Source organism: Harpia harpyja, chromosome 7, assembly GCF_026419915.1.
Source record: "Harpia harpyja isolate bHarHar1 chromosome 7, bHarHar1 primary haplotype, whole genome shotgun sequence".
Lineage (NCBI taxonomy): Eukaryota > Metazoa > Chordata > Aves > Accipitriformes > Accipitridae > Harpia > Harpia harpyja.
Window position 1 is genome coordinate 9,716,322 of NC_068946.1, and position 27,157 is coordinate 9,743,478.

A 27,157-nucleotide genomic window follows, 5' to 3' on the forward strand; every position below is an offset into this window, starting at 1 on the left:
ACCCAGAGCCAGACCTGCTGTAACTGCATCTAGCAGGGAGTTGAAAATCTCTGCTGATAAAACCTGTGAAACCATGAGCAGTAAGTGAGGAGGTCTGGAAAGTTGTGCTAAGCCACATCTCATACAAAGAAGGTAAATGCAAAATTTGACTGTCCTGTAGACTGAGGCCAGAAAAATGCCTCCACGTGAGCAGACCGCCCTGCTCTCCATGGTTCAAGAGCGATATGAAAAATAAACCTGGAGGGTGCTGCAGAGAAACACAAACATGGTCCCCAAGAGCCATGGAAGATGCACTTCCATGAGGGACTGAAAGAATTCAATAGAAAGAATTCATAAAGAAGATTAAGAGGTGAGATCGTTACTAAGAGGAAACATGAGCCTCTAAAAGGCTTTTTAATCTGGCAAAGAAAGGGATAACAAGAACCGTTAGGGTTAAACTGAAGCTAGACAAATTAAAAAAATTAGGCATGTGTTTCTAAGTGATTAACCACTAGAGCAAGCTAATGAGACGAGAGACTTCTCCACCTTTTGGAGTATGTAAAACAAGATGGCTCGTTGCTGGGCATTGGGCTTTAGCCAAGGACCAGCCATCAGGTTCATCAAAGGCCACCTGGATGAAGTGCGGCACCCTGGGGTCCAGAGCCTCCAAATCTGTGCAAAGCTGTGGAGGGACCAGCCAGCCTAGGGGGGCTAGGAAGACCCAGCAGTGCCTGTGAGAGCGATGGGCAGTGTCAGCTCGGCAGTAGGACCCTGGTCCCTACAGACAGCACCCACCGAGGGGACCGTCATGCAGGTGTTGCCAACAGCCCTTCCTGTGCCTCCCGTCCCTTGCTGGCATTGCGGGCATTGGACGCCAGAGCTGTGGCCACTGGGCTGCAGCTGGAAATACTGGTAGAGAAGGAGGGAGGTGTTCAAAGGGGTGTGAAACCTGGGCAACGGCTGAGTACAGCAGCTTGGCAGGCAGCAGTTCCTCCCTCTGGTGTCAGCAGTGGAGAGACTCCTCTCCCACTCCCTTCTGGGCTGCAGAAGGGCCTGAAGGATAGCAAGTCTCCAGCGCGGCATCTTTGGATATGCTGTCTGTAACGTGTTGCCCCAAGACAAGCCCACAGCATCCACTGGAGCACCCCAAGACACCCCTTGCTGCCCCCACTGAGCCCTGCCGCTGCGTCCCTCTCCCTCCCAGGGAGCTTCGCACCAGCTGACCTTGCCACCCCAGACCAATGTTCCGTGTCCGGCAGGCTCAGCCTTCTGCACCTGGGGCTGGTGTGGTGAACCTGGCTGATTGCGTCCCAGATGAGGTGGGGGCAGAGGCCGAAGGCTCCTGCCGAGTCCCAGGTGCATCCTTGCACGCCTGCTGGGGAGGCAAAAGGCCCAGCCTTGCAAGCCGGGTCACTGCAGCAACAGCGGCTCAACATCCTCGCCAGGAGCTCTAGGCACCGGGCAGGGGCAGAGAGCTTCACTCCTGGTGACCCACTGCCCTGATGCAGGGGAGAGTGGCTCGTTTGGGCTGATTTGCTTTCATTAACTAGATTAGTTGCTTTAATCTGCTGAAAGTGAGAGGCAGTTGGTCCCGCTTGGGAATGCCGCAGAGGGGGCTGTACTGGGGAGGGCAAGCTGCAGGGGGGAGGTGGAGGCAGCAGGGAGCCTGCTGCCTGCTGGTCTTTGCTGCATCCCCTTTGCATGGACAGATTTACCCCCTCTCCTCCCACCCCTTCTCCACCCATTTACTTTGTACAGATGGAAGAGCATGCAAGGGATTATGCTGTTCCCATGCTGTCCCCTCGACGATCACCCCCATGCAGGTGCACGTGACCATGCATATACCCTTAGCCTAAACACGTTTGGCCACCCTCAGATTTTTTGCATCGGACAAAGAAACGTGGCGGCAGATCGATAGAATACCTCCATTGCTAGGTCAATTATTTCAACCTCCTTGCCGAAAAATGCACTTTCTTGCCCAGCTGTGTCTGTCTAGCTCCAGCAAATGGGTCTGTGGTCACCAGGGGTGATGCCCTCAAGGTGGCATGTCTTGCAGGGCATCGTCTATGCCTGAACACACAGCTTGTGTCCCCCAGCCATGCAGGATGCCATGCCAGGACCGGTTGTTTCTGTGCTTTAACTCTGTCCTCAACTGGAGACAGATGCAGTCTTCACCATGATACAAAACACTGATGGACCAAGCATGCTCCGTCTTGAAGTATGAAGGCTCCTTCCTACCTCTGTCTCCAACTGCAAATAAAAATCATCTTTCCTTTATGTTTCTTTGCTGTTCGTGTTCCGCTGCTACCCCCACGCAGAGCGGGGAGCAGGCTTGCTGAGGGACTCAAGGAGTCAGGGACAAAGTTGGGATGCAAAAGCCAAAATCTCAGCCCTGAGCTCTAACCGCTCCACCTGCTGCCTCCGCTCTGCATCAGTGCTTTTTATTTCTTGGTGCACTCCAGCTTTTTTTGCCCAAGGAGAAAAGGATCATGCAAATGATTTGCCCCAAGGGATTTCTGGAAGCTGTTTAAGCCAGCAAATGCTGCCTTCTCCCCAGCTGTGCCATGCAACTCAGTATGCTCATGAATTTCCCCTCCCCTAAGTGTAGGAAGGGGCTGACAGATGTTAACACGCGATCAGTGTCTCAGGAGAGAGGAATTAAAGCCACACTGGACCCTTCGAAGACACACATTAGTGTCAGAAATTTCTAATCAATCAGCTCAGAGCCTCCTGGGGTCAGAAGCCTCTTTGAAATTCAAATGGGGAATGGCTCCTAATGGGTTTTATTTTGATTGCTATAAATTGATTAGCGTTAAGATAAACAAGTTTTGTTTCTTTCTGAAAGCTCTAAATATGCTCTGGGGGAGGAGAAGCAGTGGAGTCTGATTGCTTCCCATTAGGACGTCCTCGCTTAGCTCCCACCCCAACACCAGTTTGCACCAGACACGAGACACTTTTTTCCTCCAGAGCTGGTTAAAGGTGATGGATGCATCATACGAAGAGGCTTTTGCAGTGCTGGAACAGGATACAGGTTAGAAGACAAGGTGTGAGCATCCTTGCTGGTTTTCCAGGGCACACCCCTGTGTGCGCTCTCTACAACCGGCGTTTACTCCCTACAGCTTGTATTTACTCTATACTGTCTGTGTGGACTTCCTACAGCCGAATGTGTGCTCCCTATGCCTGTGTGTGCTCCCTACAGCCCCGTGTGTACTGCTACAGCCTGGTGTGTATGCGCCTTATAGCCTGCACGTGGTCCCAGTGATGTGTGATGTGTACAGCCCCATGTGTGGTCCATACAGCTGGTGTGTGCTCCCTACAGCCCAGGTGTGCTCCTGACAGCCCCCTGTGTGCTCCCTATAGCCGGTGTATGCTCCCTACAATCTATGTTTACTCCCTACAGTCCATGTGTGTGCTCCCTGCACCCTTCTCCCCGTAGCCCGAGTGTGCTCTCTACAGCCTGTGTGTAGTCCCTACAGCCTATATGTACACCCTACACCTCGTTTGTTTACCCTGTACCCTTGTGTGTGCTTCATTTACCCCATGTGTGCTCCCCACGGCCCTGTGTGTGTTCCCTACAGCTCTCTGTGTGGATCACGCAGCCCGTGTGTGCTTCCTACAGCCCCCTGCATGCTCTATACAACCTGTGTCCTCCCTACAGCTGGTGGTTGTCCCTATAGCCTGTGTGTGCTCCCTGCAGCCCCCTCTGTGCTCCCTACAGCCACATGGGTGCTTCCTACAGCCCATGTGTGCTCATACAGCCCTGTGTGTGGTTTGTACAGCTGGTGTGTGCTACCTACAGACCTGTGTGTGCTCCCTACAGCCCCCGTGTGTGTCCTCTGCACAGCCTGTGTCTGTTCTCTGTACAGCCACACATATGCTCCCTACAGCCTGGCTATGTGCTCCCTACAACACCATGTGTGCTGCCTACAACCTGTGTGTGGTCCATATAGCTGGTGTGTGCTCCCTACAGCCGGTGTGTGCTGCCTACAGCCCTCTGTGTTCATACGCCAGCCCTGTGTGTAGTTCCTACAGCCTGTGTGTGCTCCATACAACCCGTATGTGCTCTGCACAGCCCATGTGTGCTCCCTATGGTCTGTGTGTGCACCCTACAGCCCGTTTGTCTCAGTACAGTTCATTTGTGCTCCCTACAGCCCCTATGTGCTCTCTACAGCCCCATCTGTGCACCCTAATGTCCCTGCCTGTTCTCCCTATAGCCTGTGTGTGCTTCCTACAGGCTGTGTGAGATCCCTACAGCCTGTGTGCGCTCTCTACGGTCTGTGTGTGCGTGCTACAGCCCTTGTGTGTGCTCCCTACAACCTGTGTGTTCTCCCTACAGTCCGTGTGTGCTCCCTGCAACTTGCATGTATGCTGTATAACCCTGTGTGTGCTCCATACAGTTGCTGTTTGGGCTCCCTACAACTATGTGTGGGCTTCCTACAGACAGTGTGTGCTCTCTACAGTGCCTGTGTCCTCCCCGCAACCCTTGTGTGTGCTCCCTACAACCTTTATTCATGCTCCATGCAGCTCCACGTGTGCTCCATATAACCCCGTGTCTGCTTGCGCCACCCATGTGTTTCTCCCTACAGCCCTTGTGTGCTCCGTACAGCCTGTGTGCTCTCCCAACAGCCGCTGTGCATGTTCCCTACAGCCTGTCTGTGCTCCCTAGAGCACCATGGGTGATGCCTACAGCCCAGTGTGTGGTCCATACAGCTGGTGCGTGCTCCCTACAGCCCGTGTGTGCTTCCTTCAGCCTATCTGTGCTGCCTACAGCCCACTGTGTGCTCCCTACAGCCGGTGTATCCTCCCTACAGCCCTGTGTGCTCCCTACAATCACTGTGGGCTCCCTACACCCGTGTGTGCTCTTGGCCTCCTGAGGTACAGCTGTTTGTTTTTTCTTTGCCTTTCCCAGACTGGGCAGGACAGAGGTTCTTGTGATGATGGAAAGTCACACCAAGGAGCTTGGTGGATTTCCTTTCTTTTGCTTTTGTCTCTCCAGAGTCTTCTAGCCTTCTTTTTTGTGTCCCAACTATGGCCATGAGGGTGGGATGGGAGCGTGTCCAAAGAAGAGCAATGAAGCTGGTGAAGGGTCTAGAGAACAAGTCTTATGAGCAGCGGCTGAGGGAACTGGGGTTGTTTAGCCTGGAGAAGAGGATGCTCAGGGAAGACCTTATCACTCTCTACAACTACCTGAAAGGAGGTTGTAGCAAGGTGGGGGTCAGTTTCTTTTCCCAAGTAGCAAGTGATAGGGCAAGAGGAAATGGCCTCAAGTTGCGCCAGGGGAGGTTTAGATTGGGTATTAGGAAAAATTTCTTTACTGAAAGGGTAGTCAGGTATTGGAACAGGCTGCCCAGGGAAGTGGTTGAGTCACCATCCCTGGAGGTATTTAAAAGAGGTGTGGATGTGGCACTTAGGTACATGGTTTAGTGGTGGACTTGGCAGTGTTAGGTTTACGGTTTGACTCGGTGATATTAAGGGTCTTTTCTAACCTAAATGATTCTATGATTCTATGTCCTAGTACCTTTTCAAGGCCAAGAATGAGGGGAAACAAGGAAGGTCCATCTTGTGGAAGTCAGTGGGTGCCAGTTTTAGGGAGTGCTATGGGTGGCTGCTGGGCATCACTTGGCTCCCTGATGGTGGCACAGGGGACGGTGTCCAGTAATGAGGGACATGGCAGATGCTTACAGGAGGTGCTGGGGTGTCATGCAGTTCATGATGGCATGGTCTTGGTTCTGCGTGGGGCTGGGGACCTCCTGGCTGTCGGTGGCTGTAGTGGTTCAGGGTGGTGACAACATATTGCTGTCAGTGGTGGCCATGTCTCTGTGCTGGGTGGTGGTGAAGATCTCACTGTTGATGGTGGTGAGGGTCTCGCTGTTGGTGGTGACGGTGTCTGCTGGGAGGTGATGGGAGGCTGGGTGTGCCCTTGGAGGAGGCAACCGAGTGGTGCTGTGTGCTCTGCTGTGCATGAAGCCCAGGAGATAGGCAGTTCATATTTCTGTACTGAACAGGGAGCTGACATTAATGAACAGCTAATTAACATCACAGGGCTTGATGGTTGCAGTGTCAGCGTCCCTAATTAGTCTCGCACTAATCTGCTTTAATTAACTGTCCCTGTCGTGGTTTTAATTTAATTTTCAGCTCTAGATCAGAGAAAGCAGTCCTGTGAGCATCTGGGTTCCAGTACCATGGCACTGCCTGTACTGGGATGGACTGGCAGGGCAGTGGTGGCCGGTTGGGCACCCTAGCACAAGGGAGAAGCAAGGCTTCTGTGCACCATCTGCTTGTGCTTTCCCAGGGATGAGTAACCACCACTGCACAACCCCAGCCCTACCAGTCCCCAGGCTTGTTGCCAGCTCCAGAACAGGCTGTGTTGGCCAGGCAGGGGACTGGAGATGAGCTGAGGGTCACGTCATTAGCTGCCCCCATGCTCTTTCATACTGCGGCTTTGCCTGCATCAACCATGTTTTATGGCGTAGCGAGCTGCCATCCCTTTGCTGTTTTGGTGCAGGGGGAGAGCGTGGGGTTGCCCATGATGTCTGTGCCTGCTCAGGTTTACTGTTCATTGCCTGGAGGAGTCCCTAACCAGGGATGTGCTGCATTGTGCGAGGTCTCCTTGAGATGGGGACGCAAGAAGCTGTGTGTTCGCCCTGCTGGGGACCAGCATGGGAGAAGAGCAGGCTCCACGTCCCGCTGTGATGAGTATGAGGGTTGCTGAGATCCTCGTGTGGGAGGATGGGCAGAGAACAAGCTGGGGACACAATTAATGATGGTTTCCCATGGGAACAGATGAAATCACAGGAACAAAAGCAGCAGGGAGAGGTACTCCAGAGAGAGAGGAGGAGAAGTCACCAGGCAGGAAGAGCCTTAGAATCCTAGAGATGCTGTAAGGAGCTTGTATTTTGTCCCGACAGAGTTGCTGTTTGCACAAGAGGGTCTATTGGTCCTTGTCCTGCCAAGCAGAGCTCTGACTTGCAAGCTGACTGCAGTCAGTCTGTGTGCCCTTGCCCCTGACTTTGCCTTTCCATGGAAAACCAGGCTCTGTATTGCAGATGGAGCCAAAAGGAGCAGGAGAGAGGAAAAGACACAGACCTCACCTCAAGGAGCATGGCAGCTCGAGTTTTGCTCATGCAGCCCTAATGATAAGGCAATTCCTTGTTAACATCCCTATGCTGCAGCATGTGCCCTGCTAGGATGAAGGATGCAGATGTGTCAGGGTGGGGAAGTTTGGGGTTTTGCACTCCATTAGTGAGGATTGCTGCAGGAGCGGGCTGGGACATGCACCCCGTGCTCCAGCCCGCCTCTGCTTTCCCATCTCTGCTCCAGTACAGCATCCTTCATCAGGCAGGGCACAAATCTTCTCAAACATGAGAGTCTCCCCTTGGGACCTTCTCGGGGGGCCGTGTTAATCTGTAAGAGCAAGTGGGGCCTTTAAAGTGGGAGTTCGTGCTTGGCAGCATCCCAGGGAGCTGCGCAGTCCTGGGCTTGGCTTGCCTGTCTGGATTAGCGGGGCTGTGCCATCTGTCCTGCACCCAGCCCTGGCTGGAACAGCTCCAGGTGCCTCGTGCTTCGAAGAAAACCCTTCTCCAACCACAGCCCCTGCTCTGAATAACCCAGCTGCTTCCCACCTAGGCAAGCGTGGTTGCTATCCTCATCTCCTCTGCAGACGGAGGAAATCCTTGTGTCAGCTGCAGCTGTGCTGTGGGCTTCAGGAGAGGCTAACCTTGGGGAAAATGCAGTGAAGGTCCCTGGAGAAGGACTTTTGGGACTCCTTGCAGCCAAATGACCTCGGTGCTTGGGCAGTCTGTGGATTAAGAAGCCCACATCTATCTATATTTTTATACAGCTGCTGAGGGACCAGGAAATTGTTGGTTGTACCAAGCTGCCTGTGCACAGTTCTCACATCACCTCCAAGTCTGACCCAGCGTGTTGGGTACTTTCTGCTTCCTTCATCTGAGGATCTCGCTGATCCGTTGCTGCAGTTTCATATCGAGCTGTCACGCTCAGCCCATTCTCTGCAGCAACCACGCTGCTTTACAGCCTGTTTTCTTCAGCGCAGCACATGGTGCTGAGCACCACTTTTTGCAGAATGGCAGTAGTGCCATCATCTTGGCCAAGAGAGCTAAGCATCTCTTACCCTTGAAAATCATATGCTGCAGTGTTATCAGTGTGTCTGGTCTCCTGAAACGGTCTCACTACGGCGGATTTCATAAACACCAGCACTCGCATCAGAGAATTTTCCTTGGCTGACTCTTAAAGCTCTTGGGTACAAGTTATCTAATCCTGCCTGGCACTGGGAGCTGATCACTGATATTCTTCCTACTTTCAGGGGGAATGAAAAATTTTAAGGAAGTGTCGGTTATGAAACGATCCTTCTCTATGCATACACTGTATTATTATATATCCCTTTCTTTCTGTGTCACAATGGACAATTTTGCCATATTTTGGGGGCAGGCACATATCTTTACTGTGGCTTCATTTTTCTTGCCTTCTTGATTTCCATCCTGTTGCTGTTAATCCTACAGGCCTTGTTTTTTCCACTGCCCAGTTTAGCTGCTCTTATCAACTGCTTGTATTGTATGCTTACCTATTTAAAGCCACTGCTGCTAGTTTGTGACTTTTTAAGATGCATTTTTACTCCTTCACTGTAATTTCTTGGCCAGAATTAATTTTTACTGAAAAAAAAAAAAAAGAATTGCATTTTCTTGGGGGCAACAACAACTTTTTTTCTGAGCCAATCTTGATTATTATTCACGGTGTTTTATTTGTACTTTCTGTCCTTGGTGGCTTTGCTGGCATCTCTGGGAACCTGTTCAGTGCTCATTCTGCATGCTCGATGCTGGCAGCAAGCTCTCAAGCACGATGGGAGAGCCCCAGCAATCTCAGAAGCTGGGGAAGACCCATGATTTACTGAGAGTTACTTTTAAATGCACAGAGGCAGGAAATGAGTTCAACTTTCATGTATCTGAAAGCAGCCAGCATACTCCCAACCTTGTGTTTGAGCAACCTCACATTTTTTCCGTCTCAAGTTGCTTGCGACGCCTTTCCAAGGCCTCTCCACTTTCCAGTGGGCATATGAAAGTCTGGGAATATGGAAGTATGAAATCCGGTGGAAGAAAGCTTTCAGGTGTGGAAGGTGCATTTTGATGGATGCAGGCAAAACCTACCCAAATAAGGGGAATTACGAGCTGTTGAAAATTGCCTCTTCCCATCTGTGTTTCCTGAGAGTGCATGCTTGGCAATCAGGTCCTGCCATACAATGCTGCTCCTGATGGATATAGACAGATAATTATTTGCTGCTGCTTTTCCCTCAGCAGAGCATCCTTTCGGAGAAAGTTATCAGTGAAATGAGAACAGGGGACCTAGAGTTCAACCTTCTCCTTCTGATGTTGATCCCTCACAACCCTCGATACCGCACAAACACCACTACCAAATTGATGCATTGAGTGTAGAGGGAATACTGATGGTAGAAATTGCTCCCGGGTATTTATTCAGCCGCGAATTGCAGAAGTCGCCAGAGTTGTACAAAATAGGGAGGCTTTATAAAAGATTTCCTAGAAAATTGTATATAAGATCCCTACTTCAACTCTCCTTACATGCACACCTGTGGCACATAGTATCTTGGCATGGCCACGCTGCTTTTTCTCACTGCATGGGATGACCGGAACTGCTGTTTGGAAAGAGGTGGGGGTTTTGGTAGTTTTCTGTGCTCATAGTTTATTGTGCAGCCCCATGTCTTATTTTCTGCTCTCTGTCAAAAATATATGTGTTGATTACAGAGCCATGGCTTCCTTCCTTCGACTTCTGTGCTCTCTGCCCAGCCTCTGAGTGCCTGGCTCTTGTCAGTAGAAGGAAACATTGAACATGTCTGGGGTGAAACTGTAGCAGAGTCAGGTTAAGTGCTCACTGTCCTCTGGAGTGGTGATACCATGGGACAGGTTGACCTCAGATGAGGCTGTGAACACGCAGCAGCCTGGATGTCCAAATGAGGTCCTGGGCATCCAGGGACCCTGAATGCAGTGGCAATGCCAGCAAGGGATGACCATACCACACAGCCATCCACATTTTCCAAAAAGTCTATCAAATACAGGGAAAGATAAGCTCTTCTGGAAAGGTTTCATTTGTCTTGCTTTTATCTTTCTTCCTGCTTCCCTCTTTCCTTCTGATGGTTCACTCAGTGATAGCCCCTGTGCATACAGCTGCCTGTTACTGCAGAAGCCAGCGTGCTCCCAAGTCCTGTCTGTCCTATGTGTGGGGGGAAAAAAAATGGCACATGGTTGCATACTGCAGGTGCCGTGATCATGCACACACATGAGAGCTTGGAGGGTGGGGAGGAGGCTGCTCAAATGGCTTTATTGCTGCCAATGCCAAAATTTCTAGCACTCAGGTCAGCATGCTTAAAAAAAACTTCTCTCCCCATCACAAATCCTTCCGATTACAATACTTGTGTGTTTCATTTCATCAGCAGTGCTGAGCTTGCAAGCTGACTGCTCCTAAATGACACTGCAGACAGACAGACCACATAACTGAGGATGGGTGCAGTGACAGACACCAGTGCTCTAGCTGTGCCCTCTCTAGGGTAGGAGATGTGGCTCACCGTCAGCCTTGCTGTTACAACACTTCTTCTCCAACCTTGGCTTAAAGCTAATGTTGCTCCTTGTAGGGATGGACTTCTCAGGGGCTGTCTGTACATCCTCCTCTTCCCTGGAGCAGGGGCTTTCAAAGGAGCCCCAGCTTTTCAACAGATCAGCTGGCTTGAGGCACTGTGATTTGGTTTCTTCTTGCAGTTCCCTTTGCAGGCTGAAAACACGGTGGTTCAAAGTCCATCACACCACGTTGCTGCAGCAACTCATTGCTAGATGAAGCTGCTTCAGCTCAGGTCGTTCGGGAAACCTCGAAGACTTTTGAGGGCCAGAAGTGTGCCTGTTAGGATGTGAGCGAATCAGAGGTGGCAGGCACAGATGGACTTCCAAAATGGAGCTGGAGTCTCAGGCTGGCACCGTGGTCCATGAGGCGTGCGTGGTGACAGCACCAAGGGACTCTGCTTGGGGGAAGGGGACTATCGCTTTCAAGTGTGATTGATTTAGCAAAGTCGGTGAATTTAAGCAAAGTAAAAAAGTGAGTTTTTTCCCCAGGCTGCTCCCACAAACAACTGCTTGACCTTTGCACTCCTGGTGTAAGTGGCTCTTTTTTGCCTTCAGGCCAGCAGTGCATTTGCATAACCCCGTTCGCTGTGCTTGTAACCCTGCAGCTGGGATGCGGTGGTCCATGGAGCAGGGGGCAGGCTGGGCATCCAAAAGCTTGAGAAGTGGAAGCTCTTTTGGTGATGGGCAGCTAGAGTGACCAGAATGCATGACAGTCCCTTGGGAGAGGCTTTGACTGCGAGGATGTAGATCCTTGCACCTCTCTGAGCCCTCCTTCCAATACTTGACCTCCCTTGTGATAAAAAAATGTTCTCCTTGTGTCAAGCTGGAATTTCCCGTGTGCTACCTTGAGCCTTGTCCTACCTCTGAGGGTCTGGCTCCATCTTCTTTACACCCTCTCGTTGGGCAGCTGACGGCAGCAGTAAGGTCTCTCCTTTGCCTTCTCTTCTCCAGGCTCACGTCCAACCCTCAGCCTCTCCTTGCCCACCATGTGCTCCAGCCCCCAGCTGTCCTCGTGGCCTCCCCTGGAGTCACTCCAGAATCTTCCTCGCACTGGGGAACCCCAAACTGGGACAGTGCTCCATGCAGATCTTACAAGTGCCAGAGCACCTGGGAGGTTGTTTTGGAGGAAGGCTGGTTCTCCTTGGGTTTTGCCCTTCATAAGCACATAAGCAGACTTCAGGGCATTTTGGGAAGTGGAGGTGGACAGCGTGCAACCGCCTTGGGCAGTGTGTGACCTCCCTGCCTAGCGGTGCTGTGTGCCTACAGCTTCTCCGCTCACTGCAGGCTGGGAAGGAAAGTAAGTTACTGTGCAGCTACACCCCCAGTGATTTAAACCACCATAACTAACCATTTTAATCAGCCTTTATGCCAGCTCCACTCAGCACCTAGTGCTGACAAAGAACAATGTTGTCATCTGGAAAGCGGCTGCTGGCACTTAACCAGCTGGCGTGTTTTAAACTTGTCTAAACTGGGTGCTAAGCAGCATTAAAATGTAATGATTAAACATGCCCACTCCCAAGTTTTCCTGGCCACCCCCACCTCCGTATAAAAAGCTGCTTGTACCCTGGAAAGGCTCCTTTGGGAACTGCACCTAGAGGGGGTCTGCAGAGTGTCTGCTGGAGATGGAGAGGAGAGCATGGGGTGGGAGGGCACTGGTCCTCATGCTATGGGAAGTCAAGGCAGAGCAATTTGGGAACAGTGCTGTCAACACTTCTGTGCACTGGCTGTAGGGGTTGGAGCCTCTGGGACAGGTAGGGATGTCCTTCAGAGACCCAGTCTCAAGACTGCATCCCTGACCCTGAAAACTGCTGCTTCAACATCTGGGATAAGGGAGTTGGGTAGAGACAGGTGATTCGCAGATAAAAACATTGACCAGCCCCAGATGCACTTGGAGTCCCTGGAGGTGGAGGCAGAAGTCCACTTGGGGGCCTGATCCTGGCTCTGCTCACACCTGGAGACTTGCAGACTTCGGATGGTCCCTGGCCACTCTGGTCCCCTGAGTCTCTGTGTCTGGTCTTGGTGGCCGTGCATGCCTGTCCCCAGAAGCCCTGTGGTGCTGGGGGTGTGACTCCGGATTTGGACCAGGACCAAGAGAGCTGGGGAGACTGTCCACTTGAAGGGCTCTTGTCTAGGAAAAGCTCCCTTTTTACTTTCATGTTTTCTTTAGGGTTAAAGCCATTCTCCTTGGGCTTGAAACATGGAATGTTTGTCAAGTTTATGAGGGCTTTTAGAGAGGCTTTTAGAGAGTACATCCTATCCCTTCTTTTATAGGGCTGAGATAAGATTATCTTTGTTTTAACACCAATTAAAGCAGGAAGGGTTTATAGGATTAGGGGTTTTCCATCAGTGCAACTTCGATGTCACCACTTGCTTGCTTGGTTTTCTTCTTGCCCTGTGTTAAAAGGTTGGGAGCTGTTCCCGTAATGGTTAACATACCACTCTCCAGAGGCAGAGCTCTCCCAGGCAGAAGCTTTGGGAAACATTTAAACAAGACCAAACAAAGTAACAAAATGTGAAAGTGCTAAATTCTTCTGGAGACCACTTGGAGAAAGCTGGCTTACCGTTTAAACAACTGCTCTTTCAGTATGTAGCGCTGCAGTGTTTACATCTGTTGAAGAAGGACATGCTGCTTGCCTGAAAAGCGTTTTTTAAAATATCAAAATAAAATAAATTACTATATTGTAAGGAATCTAAATCAAAACCAAAAACCCCTGCAGTCTTGCTGTCAGAGGCTGGAAAACACATCAGTCCATCCTCTGCACCAGAAGAAAACGAGAGGCTGAATAACGTGAGCATGACATTTGGTGTTTCTGCTAGTGCGTCGCTCCACAGAAATAACCTCATGGCTCGGCACCTCATCTGGTGTAGGCTGGCATTGCTCCATGTGAGTCGCCCCAGGGCTCCTGGGGCAATGCTGTTTTCCAGCACCTGAAGCTCTAGGTCCTTACGTGCATGCCAAGCCTCTGAGACAAGGTTTTGCGGTTGAAACTGCACAAGTGCTGGCAGCGTCCTGCTCACCTCATGTGCTGGGACTGGGATTGCTTCTAGACCGGCATCACCCAACATCCCCAGGGTGGTGGATGTCACGCTTCAGGAGAGCACCGCTGGCTGCTGAGCTTGGTCTTGGAGCTACATCCTAGAGTGCTCTTCGAGTGTCTGCAGGAGCAAGGAGGTCCAAAGCATCTGCTGCCACCAGAGCTCTGCTCCTGACCTGTAAACTCGCCATCTGGTTTCGGCTTCACCCAGGGACGCTAGCCTCTGGAAGTGAGCTGTGAACCGTGCCCTTGGGGCTGCAGTCACCTGTGGTCTGCAGTATCATGATGGACATACAGCTCTGTGTCTCCTTTGGGTAGGAAAGTCCTCTCCCCTCGGGTGTCTGCTGAACGACTCTAGCAGGAGAAATGCCAGATGATGGTCCTCGCCATCTGTACTCTGAGGATGCTGGAGGCACCCTAGTCCCCCATGCTCAGGCAGGGACAGAAAGCTTTCCATTTCTCTTTAAGAGCCCCCATGATGGGTTAGGGAAGCTGAACCAGGCTGACCAGGCAGGTAAGAAATTCCAAGCGTTTCTTCCTGACAGCTGAATCCTGTCACTGCTGATGGATGTACCGCCCAGAGCAGGTCGGCGGGGGGGCTTGCAGGTGTGTGTGCCCACAGGTGCGGCAGTCTCGCCAGATGCTTGAACTTCTGAGTGGTGCTAGCGGGGAGATGACCTTGCGAACCCTGTGGAAGCTGCAGGAGGGATTTGCTGGCAAGCCCCCAGCACAAAGGCCCTCCCAGGTGAGGGCTCAGCCCTGCTGCTGGTGCACGGGCACTGGGAGAGAGCTGCAAGGGTTTGGATGAGGCTGCTGCCTGCCTAAGGTAGTCCTGGCTGGCAGGCTGGTGGTGATGCTCTTGCAGGAGAGCTGGGGACTGTAACTGCCTGGCTTTGGCCCAGGCTGTGCTGCAGAGTTGGTGTGTGATGACCACTATCTGTTTGTCCCATGGTGTCCAAGAGGCTGAATCGCTGGCCCATGCAGTTTTCCTGGTCTTTGGAGCTTGGTTGGGTTGGGCTGAGGACAGCCTGGCTAGAAGGTCAGGGACTGTTCGTCCCTTGCAGGACTTTCCAGCATGCTCTTTTGTGGAGCTCCCAAAACAGGGCATCACTCTGCCCCGCCTGGTCTTCTCCAAACCTCCGTGACACCCCAGTAATAAGGTCCCATCACAGTCCTACACAGACCCAGTGCTGCTCCTCTGTGTCTGCCTGCGGACCAAGTGAAAGCGTGGATGATCATGACCTCTTAAATTAAGCAGGCGGGGGTGAGCTGCAGGCAGGCAGGGTGCAGTGTGGAACTCCTTGCCAGGGGCACTTCCAAGGGGGTTGTGTCTGAAGGATTCCTGGGCTGAAGCTGGGAGGCAGATGAGGTGGCTTGGGGAGCACCATTGTAGGGGATGTGGGTTTTGGAGTCCTAGCACCTCCAGCTGTGAGGCCGGAGCAGCAGTGCCTGTGTGCTGGGGAGGTGATGTGACCCAGTTGATCTCCTTGAGTTGCTGGTGAGGTGCAGGATGCTGGTCCAGTCAATGGCATGGGGACCTATCTAAAAGCTACTAGCATCAGGAGGATGCTTTTGAAGGCCTGTGCCGTCTGCTTCTATTTCTGTCCTGTGGAGAATGACGAGGTTAAACAGGAACATTTGCATTGTGTCTTCTTCCTTTATTGACAACTCTTTAATCCACATCACAGAAGTCGGCTGAGCACCACGTTCCCCTTCAGTTAATCTCATTTAACCCTGTTTTCCCTTCTGTATTTCTATCCTCTGCTCTCCAAACGCTGTCAGAGTTGTTGGCAGTGACAGCACCTGGCAATGGGATTAATTGCTTATCTCAAGTATGAGGTAACAGTGTAGGCTGCTAATTAAATTTATCAGGAAGGAAACTGGAGGACCTGTGCAGCCCCAGGAAGGATGAGTGTAGAGAGCTGGCACCTAGAGGTCCAAGATCCTCTCTTTCAGAGCTAGCAGCCAACTCCAATGCCAAGTCCAAGGGGCTTGGGTGTTACCACCTGCCTCCTGCACTGCAGCCCTGCAAGGCAGGATTGAGTCCGCTTCCTTCCAGCACTAAAATGTCCAGGCTGGAGAGGCCATGGCAGAAGTGTAAGCAGATCCAAAGGCAATGGGCAGCATTGCTCCTTTGGGTTGTCCAGAGGCCAGCCTTTCACTAAGGTGACAGACACCATTGTGTGAGGGCCTGGGGACAGGAACAAGCAGAGAATGGGCAACTTTTGCAGGTGAGACAAAGTAAGACCCATTTGCATGCAGAACTGAAAACAACAGTCAAGGTGCAAGGGGCAGAATGGGGAAGAATATGGGAAAAGTGACAGTGTCATTACAACACCCACCTCATCTTGCAGGAAGAAGGGCATGGCTGATGAAAGGTAAAAGGGGTAAATTCAGAGCTGGTTGGACATAATAGTCTTCTGCACAGGACAGCATCATAAACCACAAACACACCATGAGCAGCAGAGACCTAGAAGTGCTGGTGGAGGAGGCTCTGGGGTCCAGCCTCCCACTTGTAGTGGGGCTGCCACCAGTATTAGCTCAGGGCAGCCATGGCATTTAGCTGAAGGTCCCCCAAGGAAGGAGAACCACTACCCCTCTGTGACCTGTCCCAGGGCTGCACCATCCTTTGGAGAAGGAGCTTTTCCTAATGTCCAGTCTGAACTTGTGGTCCTTGTCCCTTGTTACAGAGTCTGGCACCCTGAGAAGTGTTTGGGTCTGTCTTCTTTGCATCTGCCCCCAAATAGCTGCAGCAGCAGTTAGACCCCCCCTTACCCCAGTTAACCCATCCCAGCTCCTCCATATTGCTCTTGAACTGGGCAACCTCAATCTAGCCATGGCAGCATCCCCAGTGCCTGGCAGGGGAAAACACCTCCCTCGATGTGCTGGCCACTGTCCTCCTGGCATGGCCCAGGACGTTGTTTTCTTTATTCTCCATAAGAGCAAATCACTGGCACCCATTTGGCGCGGGATCGATGCAAGAGCGGTCCCATGGTGTGTGGCCAAGGGAGCCAGAGGCTTGTGTAGGGTTTGCGAGGTGATTAGGATGCCAGAGGGAGTGGGGAGGGCCATGGGAGAGGGCTCCCAAAAGCATGGGGGAGGGCAAGAGGCAGGATGCAGCCAAGGCGACCAGCTCGTGGCACCGGGGATGCTGACAATGTCGGGCTGCAGAGCCAGCCTGCCTGCCCCCTGCCTCCATCCCCAGAGGGAGAAGAAAGGCAGCTGGGAGATAAGGCTGGGGATTTAAGACTCTTGGCGGATCCTAACTGACAGAGCCAGGGCTGCCTGTTTTCCATCAGCCATTAAAAATGCCTTGCTTGAGTGGAAGGAGCCTTGCTGCCAGGGGAAACAAAGCCAGGCAAAGGGAGCCAAGGAGGACCCTTCCTCAGAGCCATTAGCATGGACTGAAGGTGCCATTTTGGAAACCTTTATTGCAGGAGAGAGCTGTTTGCTCTGAGCTGTTTGCAGAAGTGGTCTGACATGGGCTCTGAAGGCCAGGGCACTTTTTGATGCAGAGGAGCCTGTTTGGAGCCTGCTCAGCTCACAATGGATTAATTAAAAAGTTGGTTAGAGAAAGGCAGTGGGACACAGGGCCAGCAAACAGGGAACACCTCTGCAGCCCCTCCTGCAGGTTTGGCCAAAGGCTTTTCCTTCAAGCTGAGCCATGTGATGCCTTTCTCTGCCAAGCTGCCCCGGGGCAGGCAGTGCTAGGGGGAAGGAGGGCTGGAAGCCTCATGCCAGCGCTGCCTCCAGCAGTGGAGGCTGCAGAAGTGGCCTTCCTTCCCAGATCCCTGGCATGGTCCTCCTGCAGGGGAGGGCAGGACCCCTCACGGGTCCTTCTCCATGTCGTTGCCTTCCCAAAACACATGCCTTTGCAGGCACGGCCACCTTTCCGTGCTCTGGGAATGGGTGGATGGGAAACGAGGACACGTGGTGCTGCTCAGGCATTTCCAGTCTTGTTTGAGAGACCTACAGCCAGTACTCAGCAAACCCACTGCTGTTGCCGAGCCGTACCCTAGCAAGGCAGCCATCCATGCCTATGTGTGGCAGTGAGGCAATTAAAGGTCCATATGTTTCCCGTGAACCCCTATTAGCATCCTCTGATTGGTGCTGGAGATGCGGTAACCCACCACGTGGGAAGCTGCAAACTGCCTCTGCTTCAGTGATGGGGCCAGAGCTGCTGTCACCGTTATCGCCCTCCTGGGATGAAGGCTGCTCTGATAAGGTAGAGATTTCTGTGCTTTCACTGTTTCAATTTCCTCTTTCCAAGCAGGATTTTCTAGTGATGCTCTGGCCCTGCTCTCCTTGCAAGCGTAAGGTGAAGCAGCATGTCCCAAAGCTGCTGTCACCATCCGGGGCAGAAAACTGGGGTGTCCTTGTGTCTTCCAGCAAGTGGTGAGAACATCCACGCTGTTCACACAGGAGGGGGTTTAGCCCCTGTGTGAAGATTTCAGTTTTGATTTTCTGTTTACTCTGGAAACAAGAAGTTGGGTGGATTCCAAATTAAAAGCTGTTTTCTCACCCAGAGTAAGACCTGGAGGGAACAAAACAGTTTTGAACACAATGTTTGTTTATTTTACTTCTGGAGGTTGTCATTACTTGAGGGAAAAGAAAAAAATAAAAAAGGGCTTTGCATCAGATTTCAATGATTTTCCTGTCTTTCAGCATGATTTCAGGATATTTATCTTTGGAGAAGTTCTGATTTTCCAGGATTATTTTATCCCATGTCGGTGTGCAGGACCTCCTGGGGAGGAAGAAAGTTGCCAAAACTTCTGGCCATGTTTTGGTGGCACGTGCAAAGAGTTCTAGCATCCCAGCTTGGTATTTTTGGTGAACAATTGTTCAGCCCTCAATTTTTGTCCCACTCTAAGAGCAGAAGTATTAATTGCAGCTGTTGGCCTGTGCCAGGCCAAACCTGGGGAATGTTTTTTATCTCTCAGGGCCAGTTGCTAAATCTCAGCAGTATAGGCATTTTTTTTGATGTATCTCTATCTTGATGCAGAAGCAGCCTTATAGGAAAGTTATTATTTTTAAAATAAGCCTTGGGAAGGTGAAAGAGGCCCATGTCTTAAAACATCTTTGATCAAATGACCCTGTATTTCACCCTGAATGTCAGACTAGAGCAATTTTGTGTGTTGGTTTTATCGTGTGTCAAAAATTGGTATTAGCACGGGGACCCTGTTATCATTTCAGGTACAGAGCCACAATCACTTCTCTGTAACAGAGAACTATGCAGCCATCACCTCTCCCAACAGCTTAACACCCTCTGAGATGGGTTTGTACCGAGGGACATGCTGGGAATAGGGTCAGAAATGGAGTCAAATGCATGGGGGATAGGGGACAGGAAGGGTGAAAAGATCCATGAACATGAGGAGAAGCCAGTTTTTCAACAGATCCTTTGACTGTAGGAGGCAGGAGGGACTTTGCAAGCAGGAAGGCTGATGGTATTTTTCTGTAGAGCTTTTGTCATTGGAAAGTCAAGATAATTTTGAAGGAAGGGAGGTGAAAACTGAAAAAACCTCTTTTTTAAAATTTTTTTTCCCCAAAGAAAAAACCAGATACTTCTTAGTAATAGCTCTTGCTTACAGCAACCCCGAGCGTATTTTTTTCCCAGGCTGTTTTTCTGATCTGCCTCATTCCTGAAAGCCTTGGCAGCGAACTGAAGTAGAAGTTTGTTTAACTCGTTTCAGGGCAGAAACCACCTGCCAACCCCCAGGCTCTTTGTGCTGCACAAGAAATTAACAGCGGCAGAAAGTCCCAACCAAGAGTAATCACCAAGATCCATGCTGATAAATGCTTATAGCCGAGCTTTTGCTTTGGCATTGGTGATCCCCTGACTTGGAAAGGATTTTCTAGTGTTTAAAGCTTTGCAGTGATATTTTTAGCCACCTGTGCCATATCTGTTAATACTGTATTTCACACTGTGATCCAGCCTTCACCACCCATCTGCTGTAGGCACCATGCACCCCCCGTGCCACCCTTGCCCACCCTGCCTGGCTGAACAACAATTTTTTGAGTGGCTGTTGCTAATGGAGCATCTTCTTCATCCGTGAGTGGCTTGGAGGTCTGAGCCCCAGTGGAGGTAGATCCCAGCACGCTGCTGCCGGTCGTAGCAAAAGTGACAATTTGCTTATGATACTGAGTAGTGAAGACATGGACTGGCTATGGAGAGTTGCAAAAGGACCTTATGAGATTGCGTGACTGGGGAATAAGAAGGCAATTGGAATTCAGTAGACATGAGGTGATGGAAATGGGAGAAAACAATGCCAACTTCACACGCACATGCACAGAGATAGGCTGTGAGATGGCCTGATGTCTCTCAGGAATGAGACCTTGGGACTATAATAGGTAGTCCAGTTGGTACATTGGTGGTTAAATAATAATTTGGACTTTGCTAATTATGAAAAAAGAGTAGAGAATAAAATAGTGAATGTTGTTATGCAACTTGTTTGGGGCATGGTGGAGGTTTGTGCAACCCTAGGGGTAATGGAGAAGGTGGATGGTGATTGAGTGTTCACTGCCAATGCAAGTGTGAGATTGTATCAAATGAAATGGCAGTTGGCAGCTTCAAAGCAGAGGGCAGTGGTTTCTTCATGCAGCACACAATTACACCGTGGGGCTCTGTGCTGCAGGATAAAAAGGGTGCAAAACATTTGCATGGAATAAAAAAATGACTGGGTAACTTAGTGGAAAAAACATCTCACAAGGGATGTTAAATGCAAAGAGCCTGCCTCTTGGAAAGTCCCTGAGCTATATAAATTGTTGGAGGGTGAGAAGGTATTGTGGGCGATGCGTGTGCCTGGCTCATGCCCTGCTCCTCGGGTGGCCACTGTTGGGTGGGGGCATTCTGGTCACCGTGGACCTTTGGTCTGACTTGGTACAGCCGCTCGCATCTTCTTATGTGACAGTGGCTAAAAATCCCCTTTGCATTCATAAGACTCCCTGAGTGGACCCTGTTCTCCGGTCATGGCTGGGCACTAGGAGGGAGACACGTCTCCCCATCTCTACAGGCAGCATGAGCTGCAGCGCCTGCCTCCTCAGAGCCTTCAAACCAGCTGCTCCTTCTCCACTTTGTTTATTTCAAATTGTCAGGTTTTGGCTTTGGACTCCGCAAAGCCCTGAGGGGTGTTTTCTGGCAATGCTGCCAGGCTTCGGGCGTCCCTGCCAGCCCCTGTCCTCACTGCTTACTGCTGCTTTTGGTTCTCTTCCAGGCTGCCCATCGGGGATGTTTAAGGCCAGCCAAGGGGATGAAGGATGCGTCCACTGCCCGATTAACAGCCGGACAACTTCGGAAGGGGCCACTAACTGCGTCTGCCGAAACGGATATTACCGGGCAGATGCCGATCCAGTCGACATGCCATGCACCAGTATGTGGGCTCTGGGCAACTGGGGAGGGGCTGCACGTGGCTGGGAAAGGAGATACTCATCAGTTAAAGCACCAAGGGATGCTTAACAAAGGCATCTGTCTCAGTGGGATTTTGGAGGAGGCCAGAGGGCTCAGAGCACCTTGTCCAGAGAAGCCTTGCAGGTGCGGGTCTTTCTTACCTTGGGCCAGTCTGCACTTGCAAACATTGCACATGCAAAGAGGACAGAAATTTGGGTTGTTTTGTACTATTCTAGGCAGTGGGATGGCTTCACTGTGGGGCCATACCTGGATGTGTTGGCATGCAGGAGATTAGTGCAAAGGCCAGGAATCAGAAATGCTACAAAAAATAACTGGTGAATTTTGCCAGGGATACCACATAATCAAATTAACCTGGGTTAAGAGGACAGGTTTTGTTCCCGCTCTTGCCTATGGCTGCCTAGCTTGCTCTGCACATCCCTGACACCAAGAGAAGCACCCAGCTCAAAGTGTGCCTGCTGCAGAGTCCTGTCCAGGGATGCAGAAAAGGATGGTGTGCAGCTGGTCCTGTAGCGATGAGGAGGGTGCCGCCTCTTACACCTTTCTGTGTATTCTCTTTACAGCCATCCCGTCTGCCCCCCAGGCCGTCATCTCCAGCGTGAACGAGACCTCTCTGATGCTGGAGTGGACCCCACCGCGGGACTCGGGGGGCCGGGAGGACCTGGTGTACAACATCATCTGCAAGAGCTGTGGCTCTGGCCGTGGGGCATGCACGCGCTGCGGGGACAACGTGCAGTTTGCCCCCCGCCAGCTGGGCCTGACAGAGCCCCGCATCTACATCAGTGACTTGCTGGCCCACACCCAGTACACCTTCGAGATCCAGGCGGTGAACGGTGTCACCGACCAGAGCCCCTTCTCCCCACAGTTTGCATCAGTGAACATCACCACCAATCAGGCTGGTAAGACGTGGACCTGTGTCTCCCAGCAGACTGTCTCCAGGAAGGGGAGGTGGTGGGCAGAGATCTCCTGGTCAAGAGGTGCTGGGTGAAACCCTGTGGGGTGAACAGGGCTGGAAGGGGAGAAGAGGTGGGGTGAGATACAGCATGGTGTCGCTTGCTCCGTAACGCTGGTGATGACCAAAGTGCATCGGCTTGGCAGTTCCTGGATGAATCCCAAGCCTCGGGTGTGAAAAATATCCCTTATTTCAGTGAAAAGCTGGAGTGTGCCCCAAGGCAGAGCTTCCCTCCCCATCACCACAGCAGAACAGCTCATGTCTTGGTCCCCTGGTCTCTCAGCATCCCTCTCCAGCGCTGGGCATGTGGCTGTTTCTGAGGTTGTTGCCTTGGAGCATCAGTTGCACGCGTTGTCAGTGTGTTGCAGACATGGCAGCAGTGCTCACCACTGCTGGCAGCCTTGCTGCAGCCCCTGCTACTGCTCCTGGTTCCTGAGGAGGGAAGGTAAGATTAGCTCCAGCATTTTGAGACAAGCTGCAATCTGCTCTGACTGCAGAGAAGGCCAAGACAGGCTGTGAAAGCAAAGGAAAGCTGCACAGAAGAGGTTGTAAAGCAGTTCCAGGACCATCTGGAAATGTGCTCCAGGTCCTGTGCCACTGCAGAGTCACCTTGGTGAAGAAGACCAAGCAGCAGAGCTGGAAGGGTTTCATTTGGGGTGTCCAGCTCTGTGCTGGCCTGGGGTTTTGCTGTGCTCCCCCCATGCAGGGTGGTTTTGCTGGGGGAAGGGATGCATCAGGGGGCTGGTAGCGCTGCTCCTGGGAGAATCACCAGCAGCCCCCAGGCAGCAGCTGTGCTGGTGGCAGGATGCCCTGCAGATCTGCTGGTCAGGGGCTGCTCTCCTCAGCCCACCTGGAAGCCATCTGGAACTGGAGCAGACTGGGACTGGCTTTTGCTTAATCCAATTGCATGGTGGAAGCATGCCAATAAGGTACAAGCATGCGTGGGAGCAAGTGAGTTTCTGTGGTCCCTCTGAGCACTGCAGCAAGTGTGTGGGGAGTGTGAACATGCCCCAGGCTGCCCTGGACACTACATGACCCTCAAGACTGAATTTGGCAGTCACGGATGATTGCATTTCCACTAAATTGCCTGGAGACTGTGGTGTGTGCGGGCTGCAGGGGACAGGAGGTATTTGGTCTGGGGTAAAGCAGCAGTGGTGCAGATGGGCATCACTTGGTTGGGCATGCAGAGCACCGAGACAGAGGTAACCTGCAAAAATGTCTTGGTTGCACATGAACCAGCAGAGTGACCTCTGATCTTAAGTTAGCTTGGGAGCTGTGGGGTCACAGTGTTTTCAATACCGTATCAGAAGCCCTGAAGGCAGATTTAGCACAGCGTTGAACTGTAGTTTGACTGCAAGCAGGAACACATCTGCACATGATGAGGAGAGAGGAACTGGTCTGGGATGGTGACTTGTTGCCACTTCCTTTACAGAGATAGCTGATGGAGACGGGGTGGGTGCGATGCTACCTGGGGCTGGGAAGGGGCTCTGCACACCCCCAGCGTGGTCCTGCACTATAGATGAGTTATTTAATGCTCGGATTTTGCACTTTGCAGTTATGTGGTGTGCTTGTTACCTTCATATATGGCCTGTGGCTACTTCCGCCTTAGCAAAACCAGAGAGCTGAGTTGCAGGCAAATCCTTTCAGTCCCCTGGATCCTCGTCCTTGTGTTTTCCTTGTTTGACACTCCTTTATTATCAGGGCTCACACTTCTCAGCCTGTGTGATGTCTCTCTTTATGTATCTATTCATTAGCGCTAAACAGTAACTGTCTGCTTGCTAATTCCTCTGTAATTAGAGGCTCTGAATTCTTCTGCTTACACTCAGCACCGCCTGGCAGCCTTGATGTAGATCATTAGCAGTTGGTAACAGAAGCTGCAGACACAAAGACAGAGCTGGGACAGGAGAATGGAGTGTGTTGTGGGGAGAGGAGAGCGTGCAGAGGGAGGGGAGGGATGAGCCTGGGGAAGCAGTGATTACAGCCTCCCTCTGCCTTTGCTCTGGGGTGAGCAGCCAGCTGGGGCTCCATCTCAGGCAGAGCAGAGCACCGAATATGTGATGGGGTTGTGCTCCTGCCACAGCTGGACAATGGCCTCCCTGCAAAGTGCCCACTACGCTGTCCTTCAGGGACCTCCCAGCCATGAAGAAAGCAAGGCAAAATTGCCCTGGTTCACCCAGGGATAAATGGACCACTGTTGGGGGACCACCTGTGCTTGGTGCTTTCAAGAAAGGAGAGATGCCATGTCACCAGCAGCATCTTTAACCTTCAGGTACCATAAATTCTTCAGCATCCCAAGAAGAAGCTGCTGTGAGAGAGTAAGAAAACGATCCCCATAGAGCAGCCAGAGGGCAGGTACTGAGTGCAGCTGGAGGAGTGGCACTGGGAGGTATGATGGTATGGTGACCGTCATCCCAAAAGGGAAACTTCAGAAGAAGGTGACACGCCATTCACCTTGTTGTTCTCTCAGAGAAAGACGTCTGGGGTCATTACTGTTGTATCCCTCTCCAACAAGGTCTGGATTTCACTAACATTGGCCTTTACATCCACATAACTTATTTTGCTGTTGTGTTGTGGTAGTAAGACATTTCTCCTCACGTAGACACAGGCAGCGGGTAGCTTATCTCAAGGAAAAAAAAGAGGTAATTAGGCCAAGCTGAGTCATGCTTTCTTGCTATGAGGTGGCTTTCCAGAATATGGATCTTCCCACAGCTCTTTGTGGAAACTTCTGTATTCTTCATCATAATTTTTTTGAACTAGGTATTGTACCCAGTAGCAGCTGTACTGCAGATAAATTACTTCCCTTGCTGGTCTCGCTGTTCCCTTTACACATCCGAGTGTGAAGTGCTACCTCACTCAGCCACGCGGGCAGCTCTTACCTTCCTGGTGGGTTCTGTCTTGGTCCCTTCAGATGCTGCTTCCCTCGATGCAGTCTCCCATTCTGCAAGCAAGACCTGCATTTTGGTTTCCAGATGCAAGCACAGTCTTACAATCGTTTTCGTGGGCTCATCCATCAAGCCATGATCATTGCTCTGTACAGAAGTTGTCATTCCCAACACTGCCATTTTGGATACTTTATGAACGTTTTGCCAGCAATGTTTTTATATCGTCTCCCAGATCTCTAATAATTTTAAGGAGAGGTGCTGCCTCCACTGTGCTGGACACAGTGTGAGTCCCCATTGAGTGCCAGCCTTGTTTAAAACTAATTTCATGTGTTACAGATGATGCTGATGCTGAGCCCGGTGTCTCACGCATTTTAAGTCTGTGCACTCTGCTGAACTCCTGAGTTCAGGAAAAAAATCAAGACAGTTTGACAAGAGCTACTTCCACAAAGTCAGGCTGCCGTGCCTGATTTGGGCCATAGGGTCCCATCAGGGTTTGTGGAAGGGACATCTGGGATCCCTGATTCACCCTCCTGTTTGCAGTGGGACTATCACCAAGAGTATATCTGCTGTGGCTTTTTCTAGCTGAGTCTTGGAAAACTCGACGTCTCTGCTAACTTGTTCCAGGACTAAGTCACCCTCCTGGGAAAGATGCTTTTCATAATTTTGAGCCTGATTTGTGGCTTGTGCCCCTTGTTGCATTGCCTACCCCTGCTGGGAAGAGTGAGTTTCCACCCTCTTTTAACAGAGCTCCGAGCAGTTGTAGCTGCAATTAAATTCATCCTTAATGTCTTCATTAGCAGGCTTAGCCAGCCCAGCTCTCTCCACGTCTCATAAGCCCTATGCCCCAGGCTGCCTTGGTCACCTTTGACTAGATCCTTTGCAGTTCCTCCTGGACCCATGGTCTTGTGTTCTGCATTGGCCAAGTTGATGTTGGCCTTAGACTACCCAGGTTGATGCTGACCTTAGACTACCCAGGTTTACCCTTTGCATTTCCCTGTAATGTTGTCATCTTTTCAGTCTCACCAACAAAGCAATCAGCAGTCTAGACACCACAGTGCAGAGAGGAGCCCTTAGGGACAGACCACCTCTCTTCTTAAGAGAAGGTTGGTCGAAAGAGAGCAGCCAGTGCCAGCCCGTGCTCAGAGGTGGTTTCCTGGACCTTTCTCTTGCATTGGGTGTTCTAAAAAAGACCAAAGGTGTTTAACCTCCAGAAGGGCAGGTTTTGTTAGAATAGGAGGTGTGATGCTTCCCTTTTCAAAGTATAGAAAATCAGAAAGGACCAGGACCAGCAGAATAGAAATAAAAAGAGCTTGGAATAAACATCCCCTTCCCACCACCTCCTTGCTCCCCAGTCAGTCTTCAGCCAACTTGAATTTACCCGTTCCAGCAAACTTCGTATGATCCCCACTGCCTTCCTAGGAAATATCTTCTGTCATCTCTGAGGCCAGGTTGTATTTTCTCTCCACTCTTCTTGGCTTCTTTTTGACCTCCAGCTCCATGCTGTACATCTCCCAACTCACCCTCCATTTGCTTGCCTGTCGCACCCTGCAGCTGAGTGGTACCTCTCCTCCAAAGCTCAGCAGCTTTCCGAGAAGGGAGATCCAGGACTTGCCATCTGACACAGCCAGTCCTGTCTTAAGGGACTGTGATGTGGCCAAATAAAACAAGCCCATCGCGCAGAGACCGGGTGCCACAAAAAGCCTTTTCTCAGCCATGCCAGAACAAAAGATCTGTGCCAAGAGGGTGGTTGAAAGCCATGCCAGCATCCCAAGAGGGAAGGCGCAGGAGAGAAGCCAGGGGTCAAGGAGCTGAGTGTGGCCCAGTGCTCGGGATAATGACACTTGACTAGTTGAAAGCCATGCAAGGCGTCAGCCCTCTTGCTGGTGACAACACGCAGCCCCTGCTTGCTAGTTTGTGGCCATTCTTTGGGGAGGGTGGGGAGTCTTGGTGCTGCAAGGATTTGCAGGCTCCATCCGTGCCGTGGGCAGGCTGAGTGCCCTGGGAAAGTCGCCGAGGGAAAGGTCTCCTTGGGCAGGGATGACTTAAGTAGCACCTCTTGATAACAGACTGTGGCTTCTGTGATCTGAGAAAGGAGGCAAAAGCCCTGGGCTCCAGAGTATCCAGAGACAAATTCAAGACCTCCCAGTGACTGAAAGAGAACATCAAGATTTTTGGGAATGTGCTCCTTTTGTGAGTGACTGCTCTGTCACACAGGATAAGAAGGGAGGATTAACTCTGATGTCGGAGGCTCTTGGCTGCAAACAGAG

General features: G+C 51.4%; 1 protein-coding gene across 2 annotated transcripts in view; it reads left to right on the forward strand.

Moving 5' to 3' along the window:
- The window catches only part of EPHB2 (EPH receptor B2), a 139,955-nt gene that overhangs the window by 59,036 nt on the left and 53,762 nt on the right, over positions 1-27,157 (forward strand). For both annotated transcript variants that reach the window (XM_052791159.1, XM_052791160.1), the window contains exons 4-5: positions 20,866-21,021; positions 21,620-21,955. In XM_052791159.1, the coding sequence (XP_052647119.1) occupies positions 20,866-21,021; positions 21,620-21,955 (492 nt within the window). The remainder of the gene's footprint in view (positions 1-20,865; positions 21,022-21,619; positions 21,956-27,157) is intronic.